The sequence below is a fragment of the Diabrotica undecimpunctata genome, chromosome 4 (assembly GCF_040954645.1).
Source record: "Diabrotica undecimpunctata isolate CICGRU chromosome 4, icDiaUnde3, whole genome shotgun sequence".
NCBI lineage: Eukaryota > Metazoa > Arthropoda > Insecta > Coleoptera > Chrysomelidae > Diabrotica > Diabrotica undecimpunctata.
The window spans coordinates 105,136,062-105,161,808 of NC_092806.1; the positions used below are offsets into that span (position 1 = coordinate 105,136,062).

The following is a 25,747-nucleotide window of genomic DNA, read 5'->3' on the forward strand; positions in this document are numbered from 1 at the left end:
TAGGTTCCAATATGGAGCCCTTTGGTACTCCATTCTTATTAACAATCGGACCAGACATTGAAATCTTATTTATTTTTTACTCTAATTATTTGGTGCCGGTCTTTCAGATAAACCAAACCAACTATGGACAACTCCCTTAACATCATATCTGTACAATCTATCGAGGAGTACATCGTGTTGCACACAATCAAAAGCACGGCTGGGGTCACAAAAAATGGCAGTTGAATTTTCACTGTTTTCAATTGAGACTAAAACTTCCTGTTAGTGGTTGTGGAAGTAGAACATTTATTTCGAAATTCATTTTGATGGTTTATGATAATTTGGTTAATATCTAACAATAATAAAAGTTGTTTTAGCATTATATATTCAATAATTTTAGATATTACAGATGAAACAGATAATGGTCGAAAATTTGACATTAATTCAGGATCACCTTGTTTTAATACTGGTAAAATGACAGAAGTTTTCAGCATACTGGGAAAAACAGCAGTATTGAAAGAAGCATTTATAATGTGAGCAAATGGTCTCAAAATCTGAGACGCAATTTTCTTAATTGCTATACCTGATATTTCATCACAACCAAACGATGCTTTGTTTTTAATTTTATATTTTATTATGTCTAAGATATCTTTCTCTGTTATATAAGATAGGAACAAACTATTTTGAACAAAATCGTTGGAATGTTAATAATTAAAATTTGGTTTAATTATATTACCAATTATATCTACTGGTGCATCTATAAAGTAATTATTAAATTTGCTTGATATTATATCTGAATCTGTAATCCTAGTATCATCTATTTTTAGACAGATATTTTTGTGGTTTTTTTGTTTTTCATAAAGTTCATTTATAACAGCCCAAGTGCTTTTGTTTTGTTAGAGGATTAAGAGATTTTGTTAAAATAAAACTGACCCTTTGTGGTCTGAAAAGTAACTTTGTGCTGATATTGTTTTTGTCTATATAGAGTTTTTAGCTCAGGGTATGCCTAACTCAAAATATACAAATCCTTCAGACTATCTGAAGAAGATTTTACTTCTTGTGTGATCCATGTTTTTTTGGTTTTGGTAATGTTTGGTTTTTCTAATAGGACAACTAATATCGGAATAAAACTGTAATTTATCATGAAAGGCATTATATTTACTCTCAACATCAGTTGCATGATAAACATCTTGCCATGTTTCTTTACTCAAGAGATTGTTAAATGCATTTATAGCGCCTTCATGTGTTACTCTGAAAGTATTTCGAACTGATGTCATAGTTAGATTAATAAATTTTAACCTCAAAAGGAATATATCGTGATCCGATTCAGTATTTACATTTACAGTACCTATACAATCATCACAATTTGTATATACCTTATCTAAAATATTTCCGCATATGGAAGTCGACCTTGTAGGTATAAAGTTCCTGGGTGACAACCCACAAGATGCTAGAAGGCCAGAAAATCTGTGTGAATTATTTAGTGTCATGCAATTTACATTAAAATCGCCTGTTCAAAATATGAATTGATTTATTTTAAAATTTAAATTTAAAATAAGAATAAGTTTGTCATAAAATACATTAAATTTACCTTTAGGAGATCCGTAGGAAACTAAAATTGTGTGTTGATTTGAATTATAATGCCACTTCAGCCCACATACCTCAATATCTTTTTCAACGCAGTACTGATCGAGTAAAATGGAACTAACTTTCATATCATCCCTTGCATAAACTGCAACGCCACCACATTTATATTGAGATCTACTAAAAGAATTTACAATTTTAAAATTTGGAAAACTATAATGGATCACCTCGCCATCTCCTGACCACGTCTCAGTTATACAAAGAAATTTTAAGTCAGACTCCTTATAATCAGCATGAGAGGTAAGAGAGCTCTAGGACGTAAAATAATATCATGGCTGCGTAATATTTACCAATGGACAGAAATCCACAGTTATAAAAGGCTTCTCAAAGCTGCTAAAATTAGAACAATTTAATCTCAACCTAACACCTCACATTACCAGACAATGTTCGGTGGACGCATACGTAGAAATGCACAGCACCTTAAGAAGAATATATATAATCAGTTTTTTCTTTAAGTTATAATAGAAAGGCAACTAAAACTAGTCTTTTTATTACACTAGTTTTCTATAATAACAACTGACAGCGTTCGTCGTCTACTGCAAACAGTTCAACATGCAATATTGAATTGCTAGAATGTCAGATAATGGGTAGGTACACAAAGATATTGACGTTCTCGGGACATTATAACAGCCTGTCGAGGGTAGCTCGTTATGAGATCCCGAGAAGGAAATACTAGGTATTAATAACAAATTACAAAAACATTATTTTGTTATAACTGTTGCTATATAATGATACCATGTTTTTAGAAATAAATAGTTTATTTTGCATAAGTGTACTTCTTATTTACATTTAATATTTCTTCTTAACTCTATGCCGAATCTATAAGTTGTATCTCCAAATTTATCTTCTCTATAAAATAGGCATGGATTGATTATTTGCACCTGAGTATATTTTAAAACCGACAATAGGATATGAGGTAAAATGTACTTATCTGTTTTTCAGTTTTTGTAATTTTTAGTTCTGTCTTGTGTTCGGTAGAAAAGAGCGACATTTCACTTACCTGGTATTTCTTTAATTAGCGTTTTTTGACAATCATGTCACTTCATAATATAGCACAATTGCGTAAACATTAATATTAGAGAATAGATATCAAAAAACTTTAGGAGAGTGTGGTATTTTAAAAGTAACTTTTGGTTTTTATTTAGGTTAAACAAGAGATACAACTAACAAAAAGGAAACAAAACCCTAAGTGAATTGCAAAGACCAAACTCGTTTTAATAGTGTAGCGAAAGACCAGCCAGGGCGAGAGAAAGAGCTAGTAGCAACTGCCGCCCTAACTCCGCACAGCAGTGGAGAAAATGTAGTCGAAAGGCGTCCGTTTTCATTGATCTGTTTTTGGAGAAGTTCTTTGGCCCTGAAACCCACATTTTAGATGCACTGCTAGCGGAAAAGTGTACGGTCACGGAAGGGAGAGCCCTAAAAAATGTAAACTAAGAACTTCACGGGTGGCTGTCTGGATAGCCAGAATATTTTCTTATTTTAATAGTCATGAGCTTTGAGAAGGTGTGGAAATATAAATGGAAATATATGCAGAACGTTTGTCTTTATTCTTGACTTAGTCTTATTAAATTAGAAGGCGAATTGTAAAGGAGGAAAATAATAATATGCATATTTCCCTGAGTAAAAGTATATTTTTTGGGGTATACAAGAAAACTTATACAAAACCAATATTAATGCTTATCGGAATTAAGGTTTTAAGGCTTTCTCCTAACAATACTAGTTAACAAAAAAGTGGCTAGGTTAGGTTAGTAGTAAATTCGCCTATTTTTTCTTAAATTTTAAATAGGCTCTAAGCAACTTCATTTCAACTCGACGAGAGAACGGACGTAGACGTAAGGATTTGTCGTTCTTGTCACTTACTGAGGTTCTGAGCTATTTGTCACCGTCATGTGGCCCCTGCGATCTGTCGGTTGGTACGAAGCGGTATTGAAATTTTCATTGTGTCTGAGGAGAGGTTTTGTGTTTCTTGGGATTGAAAACTATATCTTCTTTAGATGCAGACGCTCTTATAAGTAAAGGTAATTAGTAGTATTTTAATTTCGATAGCCTCTCTGAAGCCACGTGACTAGTAGTGTGATGTTTTACTAAACACTTCTGTTTCTTTCAACAAAGCTGACACAAGATGTACTATCATCTTGGCAACTGTCAAAAATCAGCTGTTGCGTAACATCTCATAAAACAATATAACAGGAACTTGTATTCGACGAATAAAAGACTTTCTTAGATACACCGAAATTCCAATAACCATTTAGACTGAACGACATATCACTTAGGGCACAAGATGGCTACCAATACCGAAGATACTAGAGGAAGATCGTTAATAAGGTGATGTGAACCTCATTAGCGTATGTCTACTTCCGGTCCTGTAGCCCCTTTAATCTTGTACACCGCAGTTGTAGACGAATGGTTAGGAAAAAACAGTTCCTGAATATGGACTTTAAACTCAGAATGAAATGTATTTAGTTTAATAGTATTCTTTGTGTTTTGTGACTTTATAATTTTATAATTTACATATAAAAGATCAGAATTTAATATCAATCTGAGGGTACACCATTATTCTCAGTTATGTTAGGAGCGATCCAAATAAAAAATGAAGATATTGAACAAGTGGACAAAATGCAATACTTCTTAGGAGTCTGGATTATTAAAGATCTAAATCAAGAATAAAAAATTCGATCACAGCAATGAAGAGTAGCCTTTTTTAAGAAGGGGAAATTTCTAAGTAACCAAAGACTCAATCTGAAAATGCGATATCGGATAGCAAAATGTTATATCCACTCTATTCTTCTCTCTGGTCAATGCTGACTTAATAAGAAAGTTGGAAGCTTTGAAAATGTGACTTTTTGAGAGACTTTTAGCCATGGATAGATATTGCGAACAAAATGGCGTTACACAGAATAGGAAGAGACAGAATACTTTTGATCGCCATTAAAAGTAGAAACAGACAAAGAAAATTTTAGCACAACTAGGTCCTGGGTAGACAACAAATATCCTGGCTGAAAAATATTCGCGATTAGACCGGGTTAAATATTTTTAAGGAAAGCCGAAAATAGATATGAATTTGCAATGGTTGTAGCTAACCTTCATTAGTGGAGTCAGCACTAGAAGAAAAAGAAGTATTTAGTTGAAAAAATCGACATAACAAACTACACTTTACTTCAACTACTTTAATTACTTTACTTTTACTTAAACCTAACCTGAAGAGGCTAGGTACTGACCAATTCGGCAGACACTAAAAATGTTTCAATTTCTTATTTAACTAAGCCGCCACCGTACTTTACACGTAAATACTTCGGTCTCGACTAGGTAAGTAGTTCTTCTTCTTCTTCTTCTTTCTCTTTCTCACTCTATCTCTCTTTATAAGCAATTCTGCTTGTTCATTGGCGGATTAATACCTCTACGGAAGGTTGTCACTACATCTTTTGCGCCCTCGTCTGATACTTCTTCTACCGATCGGTGACTTATCTCTTGCTGGTTTGACGACACGGTTCTCCCCCATTCTGCTTTTCTGGTTATTTCTTCTTTTTTTCTATTGTGTCCATTCATTTATACACTGTACGTTACATTATCTTCTAATCTCTTTACTTCTCTTTTGAACTTTCAGCGTATTTCTCAGCGTAAGTAGTTGTCAACATTAAAACCTGATCCATAAGGTTTCACGAATGGAAGATGTACAATAAGCCAATTGACTGAAGTACGACCAGTTAAAAAAAGTGTTGCTTCCGAAAAAAATTGGTTACATAATAATATTCTTGAATGTCTAACCAATCAATTTTGGATGACAGTTCAAAATTTAATGCTTAAAAACTGGGATTTCAACACGAACCATCTCGCTTATTATCAACGTGTTCCTGGCAGTATGTTTGAGATAGATAACTATATTGGAAATGCACTCTGCTTACAGATCATGCAGTGACGAATCATAGACTGGAGCTCATACTATAATAATACTTTACGTACTTTAAAAGCAACAGAGAGTAAATTATCAGAACATTAATCTCCGACATCTAAAATACATAGGCGTGCATAACTTTATTTCATCGCTACGTTAACAAAAACTGAATAATTATAGTAAAACAAAATAAACGAAAAATATGTAAAATATTCCGATTTATTTAGTGACTACCTAAAACCAGATACACCATGTTAATTACACCATGTCAATTGGAGAAAATATAAAATAAAATTCTACACACATACATACACACCGTTTAGACGAATAAATTCCGTCGCTGGCAACTTATCGTTTGGTATGTTTGTTTACTAAAGCAAAATAAAATTCTGAGCTACAGTTTATAAGTTATACTTCTAAAGCTCTGAGGCCATATTCTGCTCCAGATGAATTGTCGTCCGCTGCAAGAGAAATTACTGTAGGCACTATTCTGCAGTCAATAATATGATCAAGTTCCCAAATGTTTTTTTCGTGTTCCATAACGTGATTAGTACATTTTTTCCAATTTTCAGCAACGTTATCTTTGACTTAAGCTCATATCAACTCTATCCAATTAAGCTCACAATGATGGGGTGGTAAGTTAAGTATTTCAATACCTCAATCGTTCGTGATAATCACAAGTTTTCCTTGATTCAAACAAAAGTAAACCATCCGCGAGAAATCCATTTACACTACCAATATGAATATGTGAGTCGTCGACCCTTACCGGTTGATTCCTTTAGGTCAGTTGAATATCCTTATAGTTAAAAAATTAACTAGGCCAGTGATTCCCAAAGTGGTCTATATCGACCCCTAGGGGTTGATGAAAACCTGTAACTGGTCTATGTGGGCGGAAAAAAAAATTGGGGATCTATAAAATGAAAATAGGGGCAATGGCAAGAAATTTTAATCATCAATCATTGTCGTACGAGCAAATGCGTTTGTTCCTTTTATGCAACGAAGTTTTTACCAATGACGCTATGAAGCCATCTAAGCTGCAAGATCATCTGAAAATATGTCACCCTGATGAAATAGATAAAGATATGAAATATTTTTAAAAATTTAAAGAGAAACTTCAGAAGATACCCACGCTGGTCAAAATCTTCGCTTCGACGTCACAAACAGACGATGATGATTTGTGAGCGTCTTACAATATCTTGCTGCTTATAGCAAAATCCGAAAAACCGCATACTATCGGAGAACAGTTAATTTTTCCCGCCATTGAAGTGGTTTTAAAAACTGTTTTACATAAAAATGCATTTTTATTATTTGCAAAAGACTATTTCTTTATATAGCTGGACGACTTAATTTTACCTGGTAATAAGGCATTATTATTGGCACATGATCGTTTTCTGCACTGCTTACTCCAAAGAAAACATTCAGTTTTTAAAAATTTGAATTTAAAATTGCATCAATCTCTCCAATTTTTCATTGATGTGTGAAGAAGCAGTTGTGTGAAGAAACAGCTGGTACGCTGGTTGTCGAAAGGCTTATGTCTGACAAGATTTTTGACACTATTTGAAACTACTTTAAAGGATCTCAATAGTAAAGATAAAAATTTGAAAAAAAAAACATTAAAGAGAAAAACAGACATTGTTTATTTACACAATTTGTTTACTAAATTTAATATAGCGAACTTGCAGTTACCAGGTAACAGTTTAAATATGATAAAAACAAAGTTCAGCGTTTCTTCTCAGAATTAAACTGATAAAGCAAAACATTGGACAGTACGAATTTTCCCGGTTCTCCAATTTCTTCCAGGTAATATACCAGGAAAATAATGTTTCAATCTATGTCCAACATTTGAATGCCGTCTATTCAGATTTTGACTATATTTGAGGATATTTTAAGGCTGGTAATACCGCAATGATTATCAACTTATTTGGTGACATTAAAGAAACGGATTACAATGCAAGGAAAACTGATTGGAATAAGCACTAACGAAGAACTTAAAGGTACAGTTTAGAAGCGGATATCAACAATTCTGACTTCAAAAAGACATAGGTATTTGTATCTTAGCCTGTATTATGGAATACTGTGAGAATGTTTTTAATTACTTTTTCTTCTTCATACCTGGCAGAAAGAGGTTTCAGCGCAGTTACCATAACAAAAAAAGTAGCAAACTGGACATCATTAACCGAGGAGATTTAATATTACACCTAACTAAATTAATGCGAAATGTTGATAATTTATCATTAAACCATCAAGTTGACCCCTCCCATTAAATGAATTTATTTTTTGCTTACATTTTTTGATTTAACCGTTAATATATTTTTATTTAAATTCAATTAATAAATGTGTAAAAATGAGCTAATTTTAGAAATTTAAATCTCTCAAAGTGAATAGCAAGGGATCTATCTAAATTTAAAAAACATGACAAGGGATCTACGAGAGAAAAACGTTTGGGAACCTCTGAACTAGACAAACAACACGGCGAGATACCTGTCAGTTCACCTAGAGCTGGAGAACACGGAAAGAGTCCCCCCAGAGATGAATAATTTTGATACTTCAGGTATCTGGAATGGGTAAATTTTCCTATTACAGGAAGTCAGAGCCATATCGCTTAAATCTAAAAAATATTAGTAATATTAAAATGACGAATAATTCGAAGCTACGGATCAAGAAAGGTCAAATGAAAGTACCACGACTAAAACAACAATTTTAAAGTCTAGAAATCGTACGAAATTTAAAAGTAAATACGAAATATTTAAAAATTAAAAAAAAAAATTAAGGATAACGGATTTTTTCTACTCCCACGTCTCATTTATTAGTGTCGTCTATTTGTCTATTAAAACAAAACTATACAAAAAATAAACACTTAAAATTCATATATCAAATATGTAGATTTCTAATTTACCAGAAAAATACTTTGGGATTTAAATTTAAAAAATCCTTACAGTTCACATAGTCAGCCGACTTCCTTGTTAAAAATTCGTTTCACGTTTTAAATCTAATTTTCAGAAGAAGGGTCAACTAGACACATGCGAATTTCCTGAAAATCACAAAACAAGAAAACCATTTTGCGTTTCTGTTCCATCCTTCGCAATAAAAAAGTAAAGCTTGCGAAAAACAGGAACGGAGCGAGACTTGAAATATTTTGCATTTGTTTTGTGAGTTACTCTTCAGAAAATAAGATATAAGATGCAGAAAAACCTAGTAAAATACAGGATATGTGAAAATAGTTTGAATTCGTAGATTTTGTATCAATTTTGTAGACAGTCAGTATTTAGTTATGTCGTCAAATAATATATTATGTATTTTTCTTTCTCCAAAAATTGTCATTTATATTTATACTTAACGATAAACAATTTATTCATAGATTTGTTGGGAACCTATAGTACGTTGGGGAAAATTTATTGTAACTGACGATGCAAAAACCAGGAAAATATGTATCTCCTTACTGTAGATTAATTAGTGATTTAAAGAGTATCAATTTTAGTCAACTAATATTTTAAATGATAATTTTGAAAATTTACAAGCCTAATTCTAGTATGACACATAAGTTATTACATACATACAACATAGAACATAAAAATAAAATTTCGTATTACCAGACTGACAACGTTGAATACGTCAGAAAACACCAGACGTATAACTAAATATAGAAGGTAGTGAGATAGAACAAGTCCAGAAATATTTCTGCCTAGGCCAAATTCTGAAACTTGACAAAGAGAACCAAAAACTGCGGTGACAAACAGAATCAAAAAGTGCGGTAATCAGTAGAAGAGCAAGACTGGCATGGGCAAGATTTAAAAAACTAAGTTGGATACTGAAGAACCGCAAAATACCTCAATACTTGAGGAGCAATGTGTTAAACCAGTGCATTCTTAAGATAACAACCAAGATAACCAGTGATAGTTTGTCGGTAAAAATGTGGTTAAAATAATTCATATACAATATTATTTATGATAACTATACTGAACACTATTCTTGGTAAACAAAAAAGTGATGAACACAATCAGATACTCGGATCCGGCTGTATAGGAAGCAAAAGTTGTGCAGATCTGTGGCCTATCAAATTATGTGTACAAAACAGAAAAATCTGAACATAAATATAAAAATAGTTGAGTTAGACGTTAAATTCATAAAACTGTTGATTTACCATATAATAAATTAAAAGAAACAATCATTCTAAATATATTGGACATTATATTAGAGAAAAATTGGAGTAAAGGTCGAAATAAGAATATCACAAGCTCAAAACACAAAAACACTTAGCTTCATTGATATAAACGGAATTATAACCCCGACTTAAACATTATAGATATACTAGTAATTTTGCCCGTCGCATGCGTCGGGTGGTTCAATCAATTGCCACCTACAGTCACTCGTTAAATTTTTAAAATAATAAACTTCTTGCATGTAAACTGAGCAAATCTAAAGTACGATCTGGTACTCTTCCGACTCTTCTAACAAATCAGAAATGAAGATCTGCTACACCTAACCAAAGAGAAGTGTATAGAAAACGAATAAAATGAAATCCAGAAAGTATGGTTGGATCGACCAAACACTTCGTAAAAATAACTCCTGTATTGCAAAGAATGTCCTATAGCGGAATCTTCAAGCAAAAATAAAAAGAGGACGCCCACCGAAAACTTGGAGAAGATCAACTAGGAAACATTCAAGGAAAGCCTTGAAATGAGGAGAATGCCTTAGCGCAAAATGGGGAGTTGGCGCATTTTCTCCGAAGCTCTATGCTCTACTTAGTAGTTAAAGAACATAAACATAATTATTTATTTATTAAACTGCAATTTACATTTAATAAATTGCACACATAATATTCATGGCATTACAGCTATATATTTTGTACCGAACAGCCCCCTAATAGGGGTTATTATATTTTCAGCATTTAGTTAGCCATGTACCGTTGACCTGAGGATGCATAGTAAATTATAGAATGCGAAATCGGACGTCTATCGCAGAATAAATTGATTGGGAGTAAGTTTCATTATTATTTCTTTTACTTGATTTGAAATGGACTCACACAGGCAACTTCAAGATTCAAGATATATTTTTATATTTATATCTAAATTAAAAGGAATACCTTCTTTCGCTAAGAAGTATTCTTACTGCAAACTCCTATCCTCTTTTCTTAATAAATAAATAAATATCTTTTCTCCAAGAACTATTGGCTGTTATTATTTATGATTGAAAGTACAGTTCTGCGAACCGCAATACATGGGACTCCTTTGACTTTGTCAATTTACTATTTTTCTTCTCTACCATATTTTCCACAAGTTACAAATAAACCTATTAAATTTTTTAGAATTTTTTTAGATAAACAAACAAACAGTTTATTAGGGCTGCAGTCAGAAGGTTGGCCGGAATGTTAGAGAAACACGCTTTTGACTTTTTGTCTAGCTTTCGAAATTCTTTTATTCCTTTTTCAAGACACTGCAATATAGATAAAAAAATGTGTGAATATTTACAAAATATCACAACTCGTCAGTACAACTTACTATTATTTATAGTCGTTGAGATTATTTGCAATAAACTTTGACACTTAACATTAATAACACAAATATAAAATATAATAATGGACAAAATACATTCTAAAATTTAGGTAAGGATAGTAAAACTTAGTTTATTTCATGACATCTTTTGATGGTGTCTTTTAACTCTGATACATAGATATTGTTTTTTCTTTCTGTTCTCTATATATCAGAGTTAAAACACACCATTAAAAGATGTCATGAAATAAGTTTTACTATCCTTACCTAAATTTTAGAATGTTTAGAATATTTTGTCCATTATTATACTTTATATTTGTGTTGTTAATGTTGAGTGTCAAAGTTTATTGTAAATAATCTCAACAACTAGTAAGTTGCACTGACGAATTGTGATATTTTGTAAATATTTACACTTTTTTTTATGTATATTACAGGGTCTTGAAAAACGAATAAAACAATTCCGAAAGCTAGACAAAACGTCAAAAGAGTGTATCTCTAACATCTCGGCCAACCTTTTGACTGCAGCCCTAATAAACTGGTTGTTTGTTTATATCGACAGTTACTAATATCCTGTATTTCTTATATATATATATATATATATATATATATATATATATATATATATATATATACATATATATATGTATTGTTTATTTCCTGACTGTGAATCTTTAAATAGAAACTTTTTTAATTCCTGGGTTTATCGGTCTATAATAAATAAAACACTTAATCAGTGTTTAGACGTTTCGGCTATATGCTATTTTTCAATAAGCACCTAAATTATATAAACACCACTTAATACAATTCATATTTATGTCTTTACTATTTGCTAGTTTGCATTCAAATAGAAAAATGATTTACGACTCAAATCATTTTTATTTTCAAATGTTGACCATGTGATGTTAGGGTAAAATAAAATTTTTGCATTCCATCGCAAACTATCAAATAATGCATACATAAACATGAATGAAGTAATGTTTATATAATTAAAGTGCTTATTGAAAATGACATACAGCCGAAATGTTTAAACAATAATTGAGTGTTTTATTTATAACAAACCGACCAGGAATTAAAAACTATATATATATATATATATATATATATATATATATATATATATATACATATATATATATATATATATATATATATATATATATATATATATATATATATATATATAATAAGAGCCCACCTAGTTTCTTACATTATTTTATTACTTACTTAGTTTTGGTATCGGTGGTCTGCTTAGTGAGTTTGTTCCGTTGAATTCTGATACGACACATGCTATGTATTATCAGGTTGAGTTTCTTGTACGACAAGTTTAGGAATCTGTTCATTTATTTCATTTGAGACTTGATCTGCAACTGCCTATCGGTTGAAAATCTTTCGTTCGACTTAATGGTATCGCGTCTAGTCTCTGGAATAAAATTGTTTCTTATAATTACCCAGTATTGATCTGCCACACGTTGTTCAGATACTTAAACTTTTGGGTATTCCTTGTAAAAATCGGCATCCAGGTCTTGTCGGTAGCCGATCGTTTCTTGACCGAAGTTTGCTATCTTATAATAGGAGCGCGAAATATTTCCATTCATGAACACAGTCCATTTTATGTGCTGTCTCGACTGTCTCGCTTGAGTAAGCGCTCCACTCAGCGAGTGGAGATCTTATTTTGCTTGGTTATGGTAGTTGTTATTGTTTGGCTGTAGTTAATTATATGACAGATGACAGGGGCCTGGCTCCTCAACACGCTGCCACCGATGTCCCGCATACTGTCACTTTCAGCGCCGGCTCCAGACGTGCCCTGGCGATCTTCACGTAGCGATCTTAAACATAAATAATATTCACAATTTTCTTGGATGTGCATATTAAACCTATGCGATGTGTCACTTTTTGTTCCACGGAAAGTATCCCAGTGTCGGTGCTATCAACATCCAGAGTGCATCTCTCACTCGCAAGGGGCCGCGTCCTATAGAAGAATCGTTATAAACTCACACAAATCATTATTACCGCATTTTTTAATAACCTCAAAAAATATAGATTGTGTATTTCATATTATAAACCAAAAATATTTTGGCTCTCTGTACTGTACTTTTATATCTGGATTTAAAGAAAACCTGTATTTTCTTCTGCACATCTCGATTTATTTTTATATCCAACTGCAACCATATACAGCCTTTATTTCAATTTGATATTTATACTGCAGCTACATAAACTCCTATTAGTTGGTTACTTTTAAATCCGGTTCCGGTCCTGAAGACGCAGTCGTATTGGCCAGTATATAAAACCAACTAACGTGTCAGGGCGACTTTTGTCATGAAACAAAATCACTGACATAAAATTTAACGGTATAGGGGCGGCAACCGACAAATAGTTGCTTTTTATAAGGATATAAAAATCCTTTTTAAATGGTTGTTTTTTGTAACTTTCTGCTTTACTCGACTTGATTATAGTGTCTAAATTCTTTTATAGTCTGCCATATATTTTAGTAAACACTTACCGATATTAAACCTGTATATAGAACATAATTCAATAGACTGCGCCATTTTTATAGGCATATTTTTATAATATTAATTTTTATATACAAGCATTATAATAGTGACATTTACGAAAAAAAAAAAAAAAAAACGATTAATAACCACAATACACAGCATAGTGTGTCTCTTCCTTTTTCTCACTTTCACCACACAATTCTTTGACACATGTCCAAAGAGCCATTGAAGTGCAAGTATTTTTATCAATTAAGTCATTAAAATATTTCTTTTTTGCTTTTATTAATAATCTGCTGAGATAATTTTTGGATAATTTATATTCGTTACTGACATGTCACTGGGGTGTTTCTTAGATTTTTTATACGAATTACTTTTTTCGAATTTGTGGGTCTAACTGAAGAGTTGAAATTTTCTAATATTAATGCAATGGGACTAGGATCAGTTATTTCGTAGTTAAAAATGTAAGAACTAAGTTTATGTTTACTTTTTGTGAATTTTCAATAAAGAAATGATCAAGGCACGTTTTACTGTAACGTCTTGTAATTTGGTTTATATATGATACATATCCATGCATGTTAAATAAGTTTTTATACTCCGATACTTAGCCATCATCAACTAATAACTCGATATTAATATCTTCTGCAAGTCCGACCTCTTTGTATGACGTAAATAATATTGTTAAGGCATGAATTAAATACCTTTTGGCATGAGCTTGGTGATCTGTATGTAGAAACGATTTTAATATTTTCAGTTTTTTCGTAGATGTTTAATTCGATTGCTGTCATTTCAGAGACCTTAATAATGTTTTATTTATAGTTTAGATTGTTTTTTACATATACAATAACACCATCATTTCTGTTAAAGTTACCTCTACTGTATATGGGTTCGTATTCCTGTGTTTGAAATAAATTGCAATCAAGGAGCTGTAAAGTTTCCGTTAAAATAATAATTTCAAAATCAGATGTAAAATGATTTAAAAAAACCATAAATTCATCAAAGTTTTTTTGTACGCTTCGATATTCATATGCAGGTATTTTTAAGGGTAAATTTTTACTAATATGATTGAATTCTACTATTGTATTGATTGTTTGAGCTTTATTTTCATTGTTATTATAATCACGTATAAATGGATCCATGTTCAAACTTTAATAAATACGTATATTAGTATAAATAAACCTATTTATTAGATGAACGTAACCTAGAAAACTGCCTTGACTTTTGGTTCTTAGTAGACTTATTTTTCATTTATTTTTCTAAATTCTTCTTTGTGTTGTTATTCTTAATCGGATTTGATGGGGTGTTCCTATTGGTTTTTCTTCAAATACTGGTATTTCTGCTTCAGTCGTCTTTTTGATGGTGTATTCGGTTCACTATTTGTTTGGTATATATTTTCCTCTGTATCTTGCAAGTTTTCTAAAGAGTAAGAACTTCCGTCTACAAAAAGTTTATTCTCTTTAATGTTGCTTCTATTATTAGAATTCTGTCGGGCAAGTTTAAGATGGTATTTTAATATTTTTTGCCCTTCTCTTTGTTTTTGGGTATAATAGTCGTGAGTTATGTTTATGGTCGTTCCTTTCAATCGATGGCAATTTTTAAGAACCTCTCTTTTCGTTATATTTGAAACTACTTCTATTTTAATCGGGTTATATATATATATATATATATATATATATATATATATATATATATATATATATATATATATATATATATAACCCGATTAAAATAGAAGTAGTTTCAAATATAACGAAAAGAGAGGTTCTTAAAAATTGCCATCGATTGAAAGGAACGACCATAAACATAACTCACGACTATTATACCCAAAAACAAAGAGAAGGGCAAAAAATATTAAAATACCATCTTAAACTTGCCCGACAGAATTCTAATAATAGAAGCAACATTAAAGAGAATAAACTTTTTGTAGACGGAAGTTCTTACTCTTTAGAAAACTTGCAAGATACAGAGGAAAATATATACCAAACAAATAGTGAACCGAATACACCATCAAAAAGACGACTGAAGCAGAAATACCAGTATTTGAAGAAAAACCAATAGGAACACCCCATCAAATCCGATTAAGAATAACAACACAAAGAAGAATTTAGAAAAATAAATGAAAAATAAGTCTACTAAGAACCAAAAGTCAAGGCAGTTTTCTAGGTTACGTTCATCTAATAAATAGGTTTATTTATACTAATATACGTATTTATTAAAGTTTGAACATGGATCCATTTATACGTGATTATAATAACAATGAAAATAAAGCTCAAACAATCAATACAATAGTAGAATTCAATCATATTAGTAAAAATTTACCCTTAAAAATACCTGCATATGAATATCGAAGCGTACAAAAAAACTTTGATGAATTTATGGTTTTTTTAAATCATTTTACATCTGATTTTGAAATTATTATTTTAACGGAAACTTTACAGCTCCTTGATTGCAATTTATTTCAAACACAGGAATACGAACCCATATACAGTAGAGGTAACTTTAACAGAAATGATGGTGTTATTGTATATGTAAAAAACAATCTAAACTATAAATAAAACATTATTAAGGTCTCTGAAATGACAGCAATCGAATTAAACATCTACGAAAAAACTGAAAATATTAAAATCGTTTCTACATACAGATCACCAAGCTCATGCCAAAAGGTATTTAATTCATGCCTTAACAATATTATTTACGTCATACAAAGAGGTCGGACTTGCAGAAGATATTAATATCGAGTTATTAGTTGATGATGGCTAAGTATCGGAGTATAAAAACTTATTTAACATGCATGGATATGTATCATATATAAACCAAATTACAAGACGTTACAGTAAAACGTGCCTTGATCATTTCTTTATTGAAAATTCACAAAAAGTAAACATAAACTTAGTTCTTACATTTTTAACTACGAAATAACTGATCCTAGTCCCATTGCATTAATATTAGAAAATTTCAACTCTTCAGTTAGACCCACAAATTCGAAAAAAGTAATTCGTATAAAAAATCTAAGAAACACCCCAGTGACATGTCAGTAACGAATATAAATTATCCAAAAATTATCTCAGCAGATTATTAATAAAAGCAAAAAAGAAATATTTTAATGACTTAATTGATAAAAATACTTGCACTTCAATGGCTCTTTGGACATGTGTCAAAGAATTGTGTGGTGAAAGTGAGAAAAAGGAAGAGACACACTATGCTGTGTATTGTGGTTATTAATCGTTTTTTTTTTTTTTTTTCGTAAATGTCACTATTATAATGCTTGTATATAAAAATTAATATTATAAAAATATGCCTATAAAAATGGCGCAGTCTATTGAATTATGTTCTATATACAGGTTTAATATCGGTAAGTGTTTACTAAAATATATGGCAGACTATAAAAGAATTTAGACACTATAATCAAGTCGAGTAAAGCAGAAAGTTACAAAAAACAACCATTTAAAAAGGATTTTTATATCCTTATAAAAAGCAACTATTTGTCGGTTGCCGCCCCTATACCGTTAAATTTTATGTCAGTGATTTTGTTTCATGACAAAAGTCGCCCTGACACGTTAGTTGGTTTTATATACTGGCCAATACGACTGCGTCTTCAGGACCGGAACCGGATTTAGAAGTAACCAACTAATAGGAGTTTATGTAGCTGCAGTATAAATATCAAATTGAAATAAAAGCTGTATATGGTTGCAGTTGGATATAAAAATAAATCGAGATGTGCAGAAGGAAATACAGGTTTTCTTTAAATCCAGATATAAAAGTACAGTACAGAGAGCCAAAATATTTTTGGTTTATAATGTGAAATACACAATCTATATTTTGAGGTTATTAAAAAAATGCGGTAATAATGATTTGTGGGAGTTTATAACGATTCTTCTATAGGACGCGGCCCCTTGCGAGTGAGGGATGCACTTTGGATATTGATAGCACCGACACTGGAATACTTTCCGTGGAACAAAAAGTGACACATCGCATAGGTTTAATATGCACATCCAAGAAAATTGTGAATATTATTTATGTTTAAGATCGCTGCGTGAAGATAGCCAGGGCACGTCTGGAGCCAGCGCTGGAAGTGACAGTATGCGGGACGTCGAGACAGCACATGAAATGGACTGTCTTCATGAATGGAAATATTTCGCGCTCCTATTATAAGGTAGCAAAATTCGGTCAAGAAACGATCGGCTACCTACAACACCTGGATGCCGATTTTTCCAAGGAATACCCAAAAGTTTAAGTATCTGAACAACGTGTGGCAGATCAATGCTGGGTAATTATAAGAAACAATTTTATTCCAGAGACTAGACGCGATACCATTAAGTCGACCGAAAGATTTTCAACCGAGAGGCAGTTGCAGATCAAGTCTCAAATGAAATAAATGAACAGATTCCTAAGCTTGTCGTACAAGAAACTCAACCTGATAATACCCAGCATGTGTCGTATAAGAATTCAACGAAACAAACTCGCTAAGGAAAGTTCTCTGGAATGGTAGGGTAGTGGTGGAGCTCTCAACTTAACTCCATTTCTTGGAGAACCAAACCAAATTAAAATTCTTGATGAAAAAACTAGAAAACCAAACCCCAAATTAAATTATTTTCTGTGACTTCAGATAAATATTCTTTTTTTCTAAGAGTGGTGTCGTTGGCTACAAAAGAGATATTCCATTAGTTTTCGTTTTCGATATAAAGGGAAAAACATTGGCTTTTTAACCTTGTAGAGAAGATAAAGATTTGGATAAAAAGTTGATTTAGAGCCGAAAAGACTTATGACTGTTGAAATACGGTGTTTTGAAATTGGATAATTTAAAATAATTATATGGTTTTTGGAATCAAATATATGAATAATAAATAGAAAATGATAGTTAATGCATTATTAGTGAAACAGTAGAATAATATGATATAATAAAATCGTTTTGATTTTTGGCTGGTGTGTAAAGTTTACAAAGGCTGGTTAATGAATGAAAATTTCGACTTACCGAGCAATCATGTGTCAAGCACCATCAAAACAAACTAAAATAATAATTCTCTCCCCTTTCAAATAAACAACATAATTTTCTTCTCAAATTTAAACAACTTTTATTAAAATTAATGCATATTCTTCAAAAAAAAACTAAACTGCATTTTACCTGCCACCGATCAGGTTGAATTCTTAGGCCAAAGTGAAGTCTTAATACCGCTTCATGTCAAAAATCACAAGTCGCTTCTACGATAAGACGCATTTCTTGACAAGTACTCCGACACTAGGAACTTAGCATTTACCTATTTGGTATGTAATATGGATTGCCTAACTCTCAGTAGTTACAAAAATTGAGAGTATGAATTCTTATTGGGAATTCTTATGACCACTAACATTTTCTTAGTTCCATAAACGTGATGGAACGTTACACATTCCCTACAGCAATGTGGAGAATATGCAGCAGCAAACTTAGTTGATATTTAGTTTTATTGTAGGTATTACTTTTATTAAGAGAATTTTATTAATCTTTGGCTTTTCCAATGTGTATTTTAAACTCTTTTCTCACATCACAATCCTTAGCCCACATATCATGCTCTTATCTTAATTTTTTAATTTAAATGTTATGGCTCAGCAAATAGTTCTGGGAGACGACTTTGATACGCACTGTACAATACTAGAATGTTTGGCATTAAGTGCAATAAAAAGATAATTATTTGGTTCAAATCCTTCTATTGTAGGAATTTTCCTTCTATAGATTCTTTTGTGTTCCCGTAATTGATCTATTAAAATAACTCCCCATTATGACTAAAATAACAATATTTTACGGCTATTGTGTTTCTACTATCGACAACAAGACATTAAAGAATGACGCGTGAATAAAAACTGAAACTTAAAATAGTTTTAAATTGGGTAGTTGTGGCCGATTTCATTTGCAAATTATTAGTCAGAAAGATATATATTTTCATCAAATAACAGCGATAATAAAATAGCAATGATTCTCAAAATTATCAACTGCACTATAATCTTATACAAAAAAAATAAGTACCGCTTGCCTTTAACATTGACCGGATGCCAAACGAAATAACTATTGGTAAGAGGATTAAATTTTAACGTTCCTACCAAAAAAGCTGGTAGTATTTTTATTCTTCATCCATCTATCGATTTTCCTCTTCACGAGAATAAACTTTTCACTTTATTGCACCGTAAAACTGCAAGAAAAGAACATGAAAGGCCAACGTTCAGATGTTTTTACACTGTAAAAAAGTCTTCAAAATGAAGTTCTTCTATTAATGGAAATAATATTTAACAAAGAATTATTGTATTTTTTGTTTCTGTCTCCGAATCATACTCCGAATCAAATAAGGTGAACTTTCTTTACACTTACCATTACACATCTAACGTTAACTTACATTTTTATCCGCAACTAGCTCTTATCTATCTGTTTGTAACAATTTTTAACATTCTTAATATTCCGTCATGCAGACGACACCGCATTAATCGCCGAGACAGAAGACGAACTCCAAAGATTAACACACATATTCAATACAACAGCCAATAAATATGATAATAGCAGCAGAAAAAAACAAATGTATGACAACATCTAAATACTCACTACGATGTAAAATCGAAATTAATGAGAAGATAATAAAGTAGGAAACAAGGTTTAGATATCTGGGAATATATACAACTAGTTACGGAGATGTTGAAGAAGAAGTACGACAACAAAACGTAAAAGCAATTAAAGCGGCGGGATCTCTTAATGACACAATCTAGAAAAACAAACACCTAAGACAAGACACAAAAACAAAAATCTATAAAGCAGCAATTAGACCTATATTAACATACACGGCCGAGACAAGACCTGACACATCTAAAACGAGACGACTACTAGAAACAACAGAGATGAAAATTCTCCCACGAATATCAGAGAAAAGTCTGTTGGATAGGGAGAGAAGCGAAAACATAAGAAGAGCATGCAATATAGAAGAAATGAATGGGTGAAAAAACGGAAACAGGAGCGGAACGAACACATTAGTAGAATGACAGAGGACAGGATAGTACGAATAGCACGAGATAAGTCACCAAATGGATGAAGAAGTATTGACAGACCAAGAAAAGGATGGTGCGACAATTTAAACAAATTAGGAGGCTAATATTGAAAAAGAAACATGCTTTTTTAAAGCCTACATACAAGAAGGAAGAAGAAGAAGAATATTGCTTCAACGTATTTTTTGTATATTCAATCAATATTCATTCCAAAATTCAACATAATGTCTAGGAGAAGATATGCTTTCTTCATACAGGGTGTCCATAAAACGAAGACCGCAGATTCCTCAGATAATTTTAAGATGCTTTAACCCAATTTATCTAGTCCAAAAATGCTTCACAAGTCAGCTAGAGCTCTTTTAAGATGGCGCCATTTAAGTAGTTTTTTTTTAATAACTTGAGAACTCTTCTATTTAGAAAAATAAAAACTGGTACGATTATTTATCCTCCAGAGTTGAATCGACTCCATTAATTGCAAATTTCTAGTACCGTTCATAGGGGTCCGTTTTGGGTAGGTCAACGAGTATTTTAACGGATAACTTTTTTGTCTGTAATTTTTAAGCATTTGTGATACTAGATTATTAAATTTTCAGATATTCTAGTACTAAATACACCAAATATTTCCAAATATCATATTTTTTTGAAAAAGTCACTAATGATTCTATTTATACTCTATAATTTAATATCAATCAAACCATTTTTAATCTAATGGGGGTCTAGATGAACTCAAGAGCAAGAACAGCAAACTTGTCTTATCCCATTATTCTCCATCAGCTTGATCTTCTTCTTCTTCTTAGCCTTCTGTCGTCCATGTTTGGACATAGGCCTCTCCCAACCCCTTCCATCGGTCTCTATCCTGAGCAACATATTTCCAATTTCTTCCGGCTATTCTTTTAATATCATCAACCCATCTCATCTGCGGTCTTCCTCTTGGTCGTTTACTTTCGTAAGGTCTCCAATGTTGTATTGTAGTATTCCAACGTTGGTCTTTTTGTCTAGCAGTGTGGCCCGCGAAGCTCTATTTAATTTTGGCAATTTTTGTTGCTATGTCTTCGACTTTTGTTTTGGATCAGCTTGATAAGCTTCTTATAATATGTTTCACAATAAATGATCTATGAAAATTTAATACTAATTTCTTCGACGTGATTTCTTCAATGTTGAAAAATGAATATTTTAATTAACTTCCAGATCGTCTAGCCTCTAGTTTCTCGGAGTTACTTATAAGCTACTATAGCTTGTTAGACCTAAGGCAACAGGGCAAATCTTCTATTCGTCTAGATGTCTATAAATGCATATAAATAAATTATCGTCTCCACAGTTGTATTATGTCACTGATTAAAAAAAGCAAAAAGTAACTAGAGAGGTAGTACATCTTTGGCGTAAGAATATTTTGGGCAGTTCTATTAATGCTTGATAATAAGCAAATACTGTAAACTAATAATTTTGCTCGCCGCATGCGACAAGAGATCAATCAAATTCCTTCGTTAAAAATGAAATGATCTGGTATTATTTATTATTTAATGGGAATTACATAGTAGATAAATGGTCAATCCGCAAAAATGTTATTTAAAACAAGCAAACAGTTTTGACCATCAGTGTTTAGCTTATCGTTGTTTTAGTATTGGTTGTTAAATTTGAGTTCGATTAGATATAGATATAGATTAGATTAAATATATATATATATAGATATAGATATTAGATATCGATATAGATAGTTTTCTTATTTTCTTAATTAGTTTTTGATTGTGAAGTTATACAATATATTAGGTTAAAATAAGAAGATTGGCAGTATATTCTATCAGTTGATCGTAGAATAAAAATGGATATAACAAGTGATACAAGTACATGATATCCACGTCTAGATCCATCTCACAAGAGAAAACACAAATTATTGGAAGGTATAAGACGGACTATACAAAAACGGAAAAAAATCTTTTAACAGAGTATCAGGGGCAACAGTTAAACGTATTGTAGACGTTTCAAAAAATCCATATACAAATCGCTAATAAGTCGTATAAAGACCAAAACAATATCCTCCGCAGGACTATACATTCATTTTTGTTTGAAAATAGAGCTCTAAGTCTCAAATCTATATTAAGTAAAATAGGTGAAATCTATGATGTTTCTAAAATAACCTGTGCATTACGATGAAAAATATTAGTATATCTTTTATATGAGGATGCCGGAATGCCATTTTAAGGAGGAAATAATATCATGGCGACGTAATTATCTTCGCTCAGTTCAGAAATATTGTATGACAAAACGAAAATTTTATTGCGTTGACGAAACTTGGGTTAAAGCAGGATAGTCGTCTAAGTTTGGCATGATACAACAGTAAAAAAATGCACGGCAGGCCTTTGTTAAAGGTTTATCGACAGTGCCCTTGTTTTTATATCGAAGAAAACTTGGAATTATCATGAAGACATAAACTTCATATGCTAGAAGTGATTTTAGAACATTCTTCAGCATGTAAATGTCAAAATAGTGGATAAAGCATCTGATCTCAGCAGTCTTGTGCCGTTCAACTATTTATTAATCTTTCTAAAATACGTAAAATGTTTATTTACGACTAGAATATAATCATGAGTCCGATACCCAAGCGAGCCAGACTTCACAGAATGATCTAGTGGATCGATGGTTCAAGCCTGGATAGAAAACAAAAAGGCTAACGTAAAAGTATAAAGTCTAAATAGTCTGATACCTAGACAAGAATGTGCTGGTGTATCGAATATATACCCCAGGCTCACATCTAGCCTAGGTTCATAACAAGGAGTACAATGTAGAATAGAAGAGGCCAAACAAGCATTTATAAAACTAAAACAATTTTTTACCAACCGAGATCTTGATCTAACTCTACGATATCGTATGATAAAATACTAAATACACAGTAGCCTACTACACGGACGCTGACAATTAACTCGTTATGACGCGACGCCTGGAAAACTTTGAGATATGGATATTCCGTCACATACAAGAAATTCCATGGACTGATAATGTTAGAAATGACGAAGTTTTAAGACGTATGAATAGAGATCGTTAACTTGTAAAACATTATTAAAAACGGAGAACATCTTATCTTGGACATATGTTATAACTTGCTTTAACACATAATGGAAGGACCTCTATTAAAAGAGATGGCACCTAAAGAAGAAGAATATTAATTTACCCTAAAGTGATTATAAATTAAATAATTTTCGTTACTTTGAAAGAAATTTATCTATTAACTAATAATACAAATCAGTATTTATTATTAAAAATAACCTAAAATTTGTTTTCTCTTATTTTGTACAAATTTTCAAAAATGTTAGTTGATCTTTTACGAAATACTTTCTTATATTACAGGTACGTATAAACATTCTAAGAGACTTGAGTTATAACATAATAGATCAGATAACAAAGCAGGCACGACCAAATGCCGAAAATAAGCATTTTCAACATTTTTCAGGTAATTGATTTTCCACATACAAATATACTTCCCCTTTTTACGACCCCGTAAAAAGGAAAAAATATAAAGAAAATCTGAACCGACGACGTTTGTTGAAGTTTACCTCGTAAGTTTACGACATAATACTTACATTTTCAGCTGCATCCAAGTCTTTGATGTTATTTATATAAATATCTCCGAGCAATATCAGTCCCTTGACGTGGTCTGGATGATACTTCACGAGTTGGTTTAGAAACGGAGCTGCCTCTAGAGGTCGTTGGTCGTCGGCGAGAAGGAGGGCCAAGTTAAATAGGGCGCTTCGGAAGTCTGATTTGAGATGGACCGCTCTACGAAACCTGGAAATGTATTCGATTAATATTGATATAAATTCATCCTAAATTGCTATTGCTATTTACATAGAGGCGCATACACCAAGAATACTTAATCTTAATTGTGATTTAAACTGTTAATTGTAAAAAGACATTAGATAATAGTTTACCAAATATACACGATAACAAGAGTATTATATATTTAAAATTGTACAATATAGAGCAATATCAATGATTTATAAAACTCCAATATATTGGAATTTATAATTGACTCACAAGTGTACAGGTTAAAAATGGACAAGGATATCTATGTGATGTAACAATAAAACACTGAAAACTTTGTTTTCAAAACTTCCACAAAATTTATTTTAAATTCTTATCACTACAGCTGTTTCGGCTGATTGCCTTTCTCAAGTGATCTGTTTTTGGCATAAGTTTACACTTTATAGTCTCTAATGAAATAGGTTGAGGAGGGGAGAACTGTTTGTCTCAAGCTGGTCATTCAGAATTATATCTGTGTTTTTTAATTTGTTGATTTCCATAGATTCTAACAAAGATAGCTTAAGGCCTTTATTTTAAATGTGTAGAATTTTAAATTCGTCATTAAAAGAATGATTATGATCTAGAAGGTGAAGCGTATGTAGAATCTGTTTTTCTATTATTGAAAGCCCTTTTATGTTGTGCTATTCGTTTATTAAAATTTCTACCTGTTTGACCAATGTAAGTTTTTGGACAGTCGCCACATTTAAGTTTGTACAAAATTTATGGATTGATTTTGTTCTGTTTCTATTGTAAATTCAATATGACTATGAAGAGAATTAATATACGATAAAAATTGGTCGAGTTGCCTGTAAACCCATGCCAAAAACAGATCACTTGAGAAAGGCAATCAGCCGAAACAGCTGTAGTGATAAGAATTTAAAATAAATTTTGTGGAAGTTTTGAAAACAAAGTTTTCAGTGTTTTATTGTTACATAAAATGAATTTCCATCAAGTAACGGTCGAATCCATCAATTATATCTATGTGATATGAAATACAAGAAACAGGGTGCTATTAGAGCATGACGATTAACTATATAGTAATTATTAATGAAAATAATAAACCTAAAAATAAATGCTGAGAAGATTCTAATTTTAAGTAATACATATTAGAGCCATACTAATTCCAGCTTTAGATACATTATATAATACGTTAGAGAAATAAAAAAAAATAACATATTCGGGACACTGACCCAGCCTCGTTGCAAATGGGTTTATTGGGTACTATAATACGTAATACATTTTATGTACAAAAACGCCCGTCGCGGTTCGAACACATAAATGTACAGTGCGGCCATAAAGTAACGCATAAATTCATTCATGATTAGCTAAATAAACAGCATTATTAGAAATTCTCGAAACAGTTCGATGTTTGATTTTAATTTGCTTTATTGTTTTTAAATTATACTCTAATATGCAGGTTGAAACACCTTCGTGTGATGACGTCATCACCATTTTTTTAA

At 31.7% G+C, this 25,747-nt stretch overlaps 1 protein-coding gene across 1 annotated transcript in view; it reads right to left on the minus strand.

Annotated features, from left to right (window-relative positions):
• LOC140439834 (protein O-mannosyl-transferase Tmtc3-like) overlaps window positions 1–25,747 on the minus strand; it is a 636,225-nt gene that overhangs the window by 85,280 nt on the left and 525,198 nt on the right. The window contains exon 10 of the mRNA XM_072529987.1: window positions 24,068–24,272. Within this exon, the coding sequence (XP_072386088.1) occupies window positions 24,068–24,272 (205 nt within the window). The remainder of the gene's footprint in view (window positions 1–24,067; window positions 24,273–25,747) is intronic.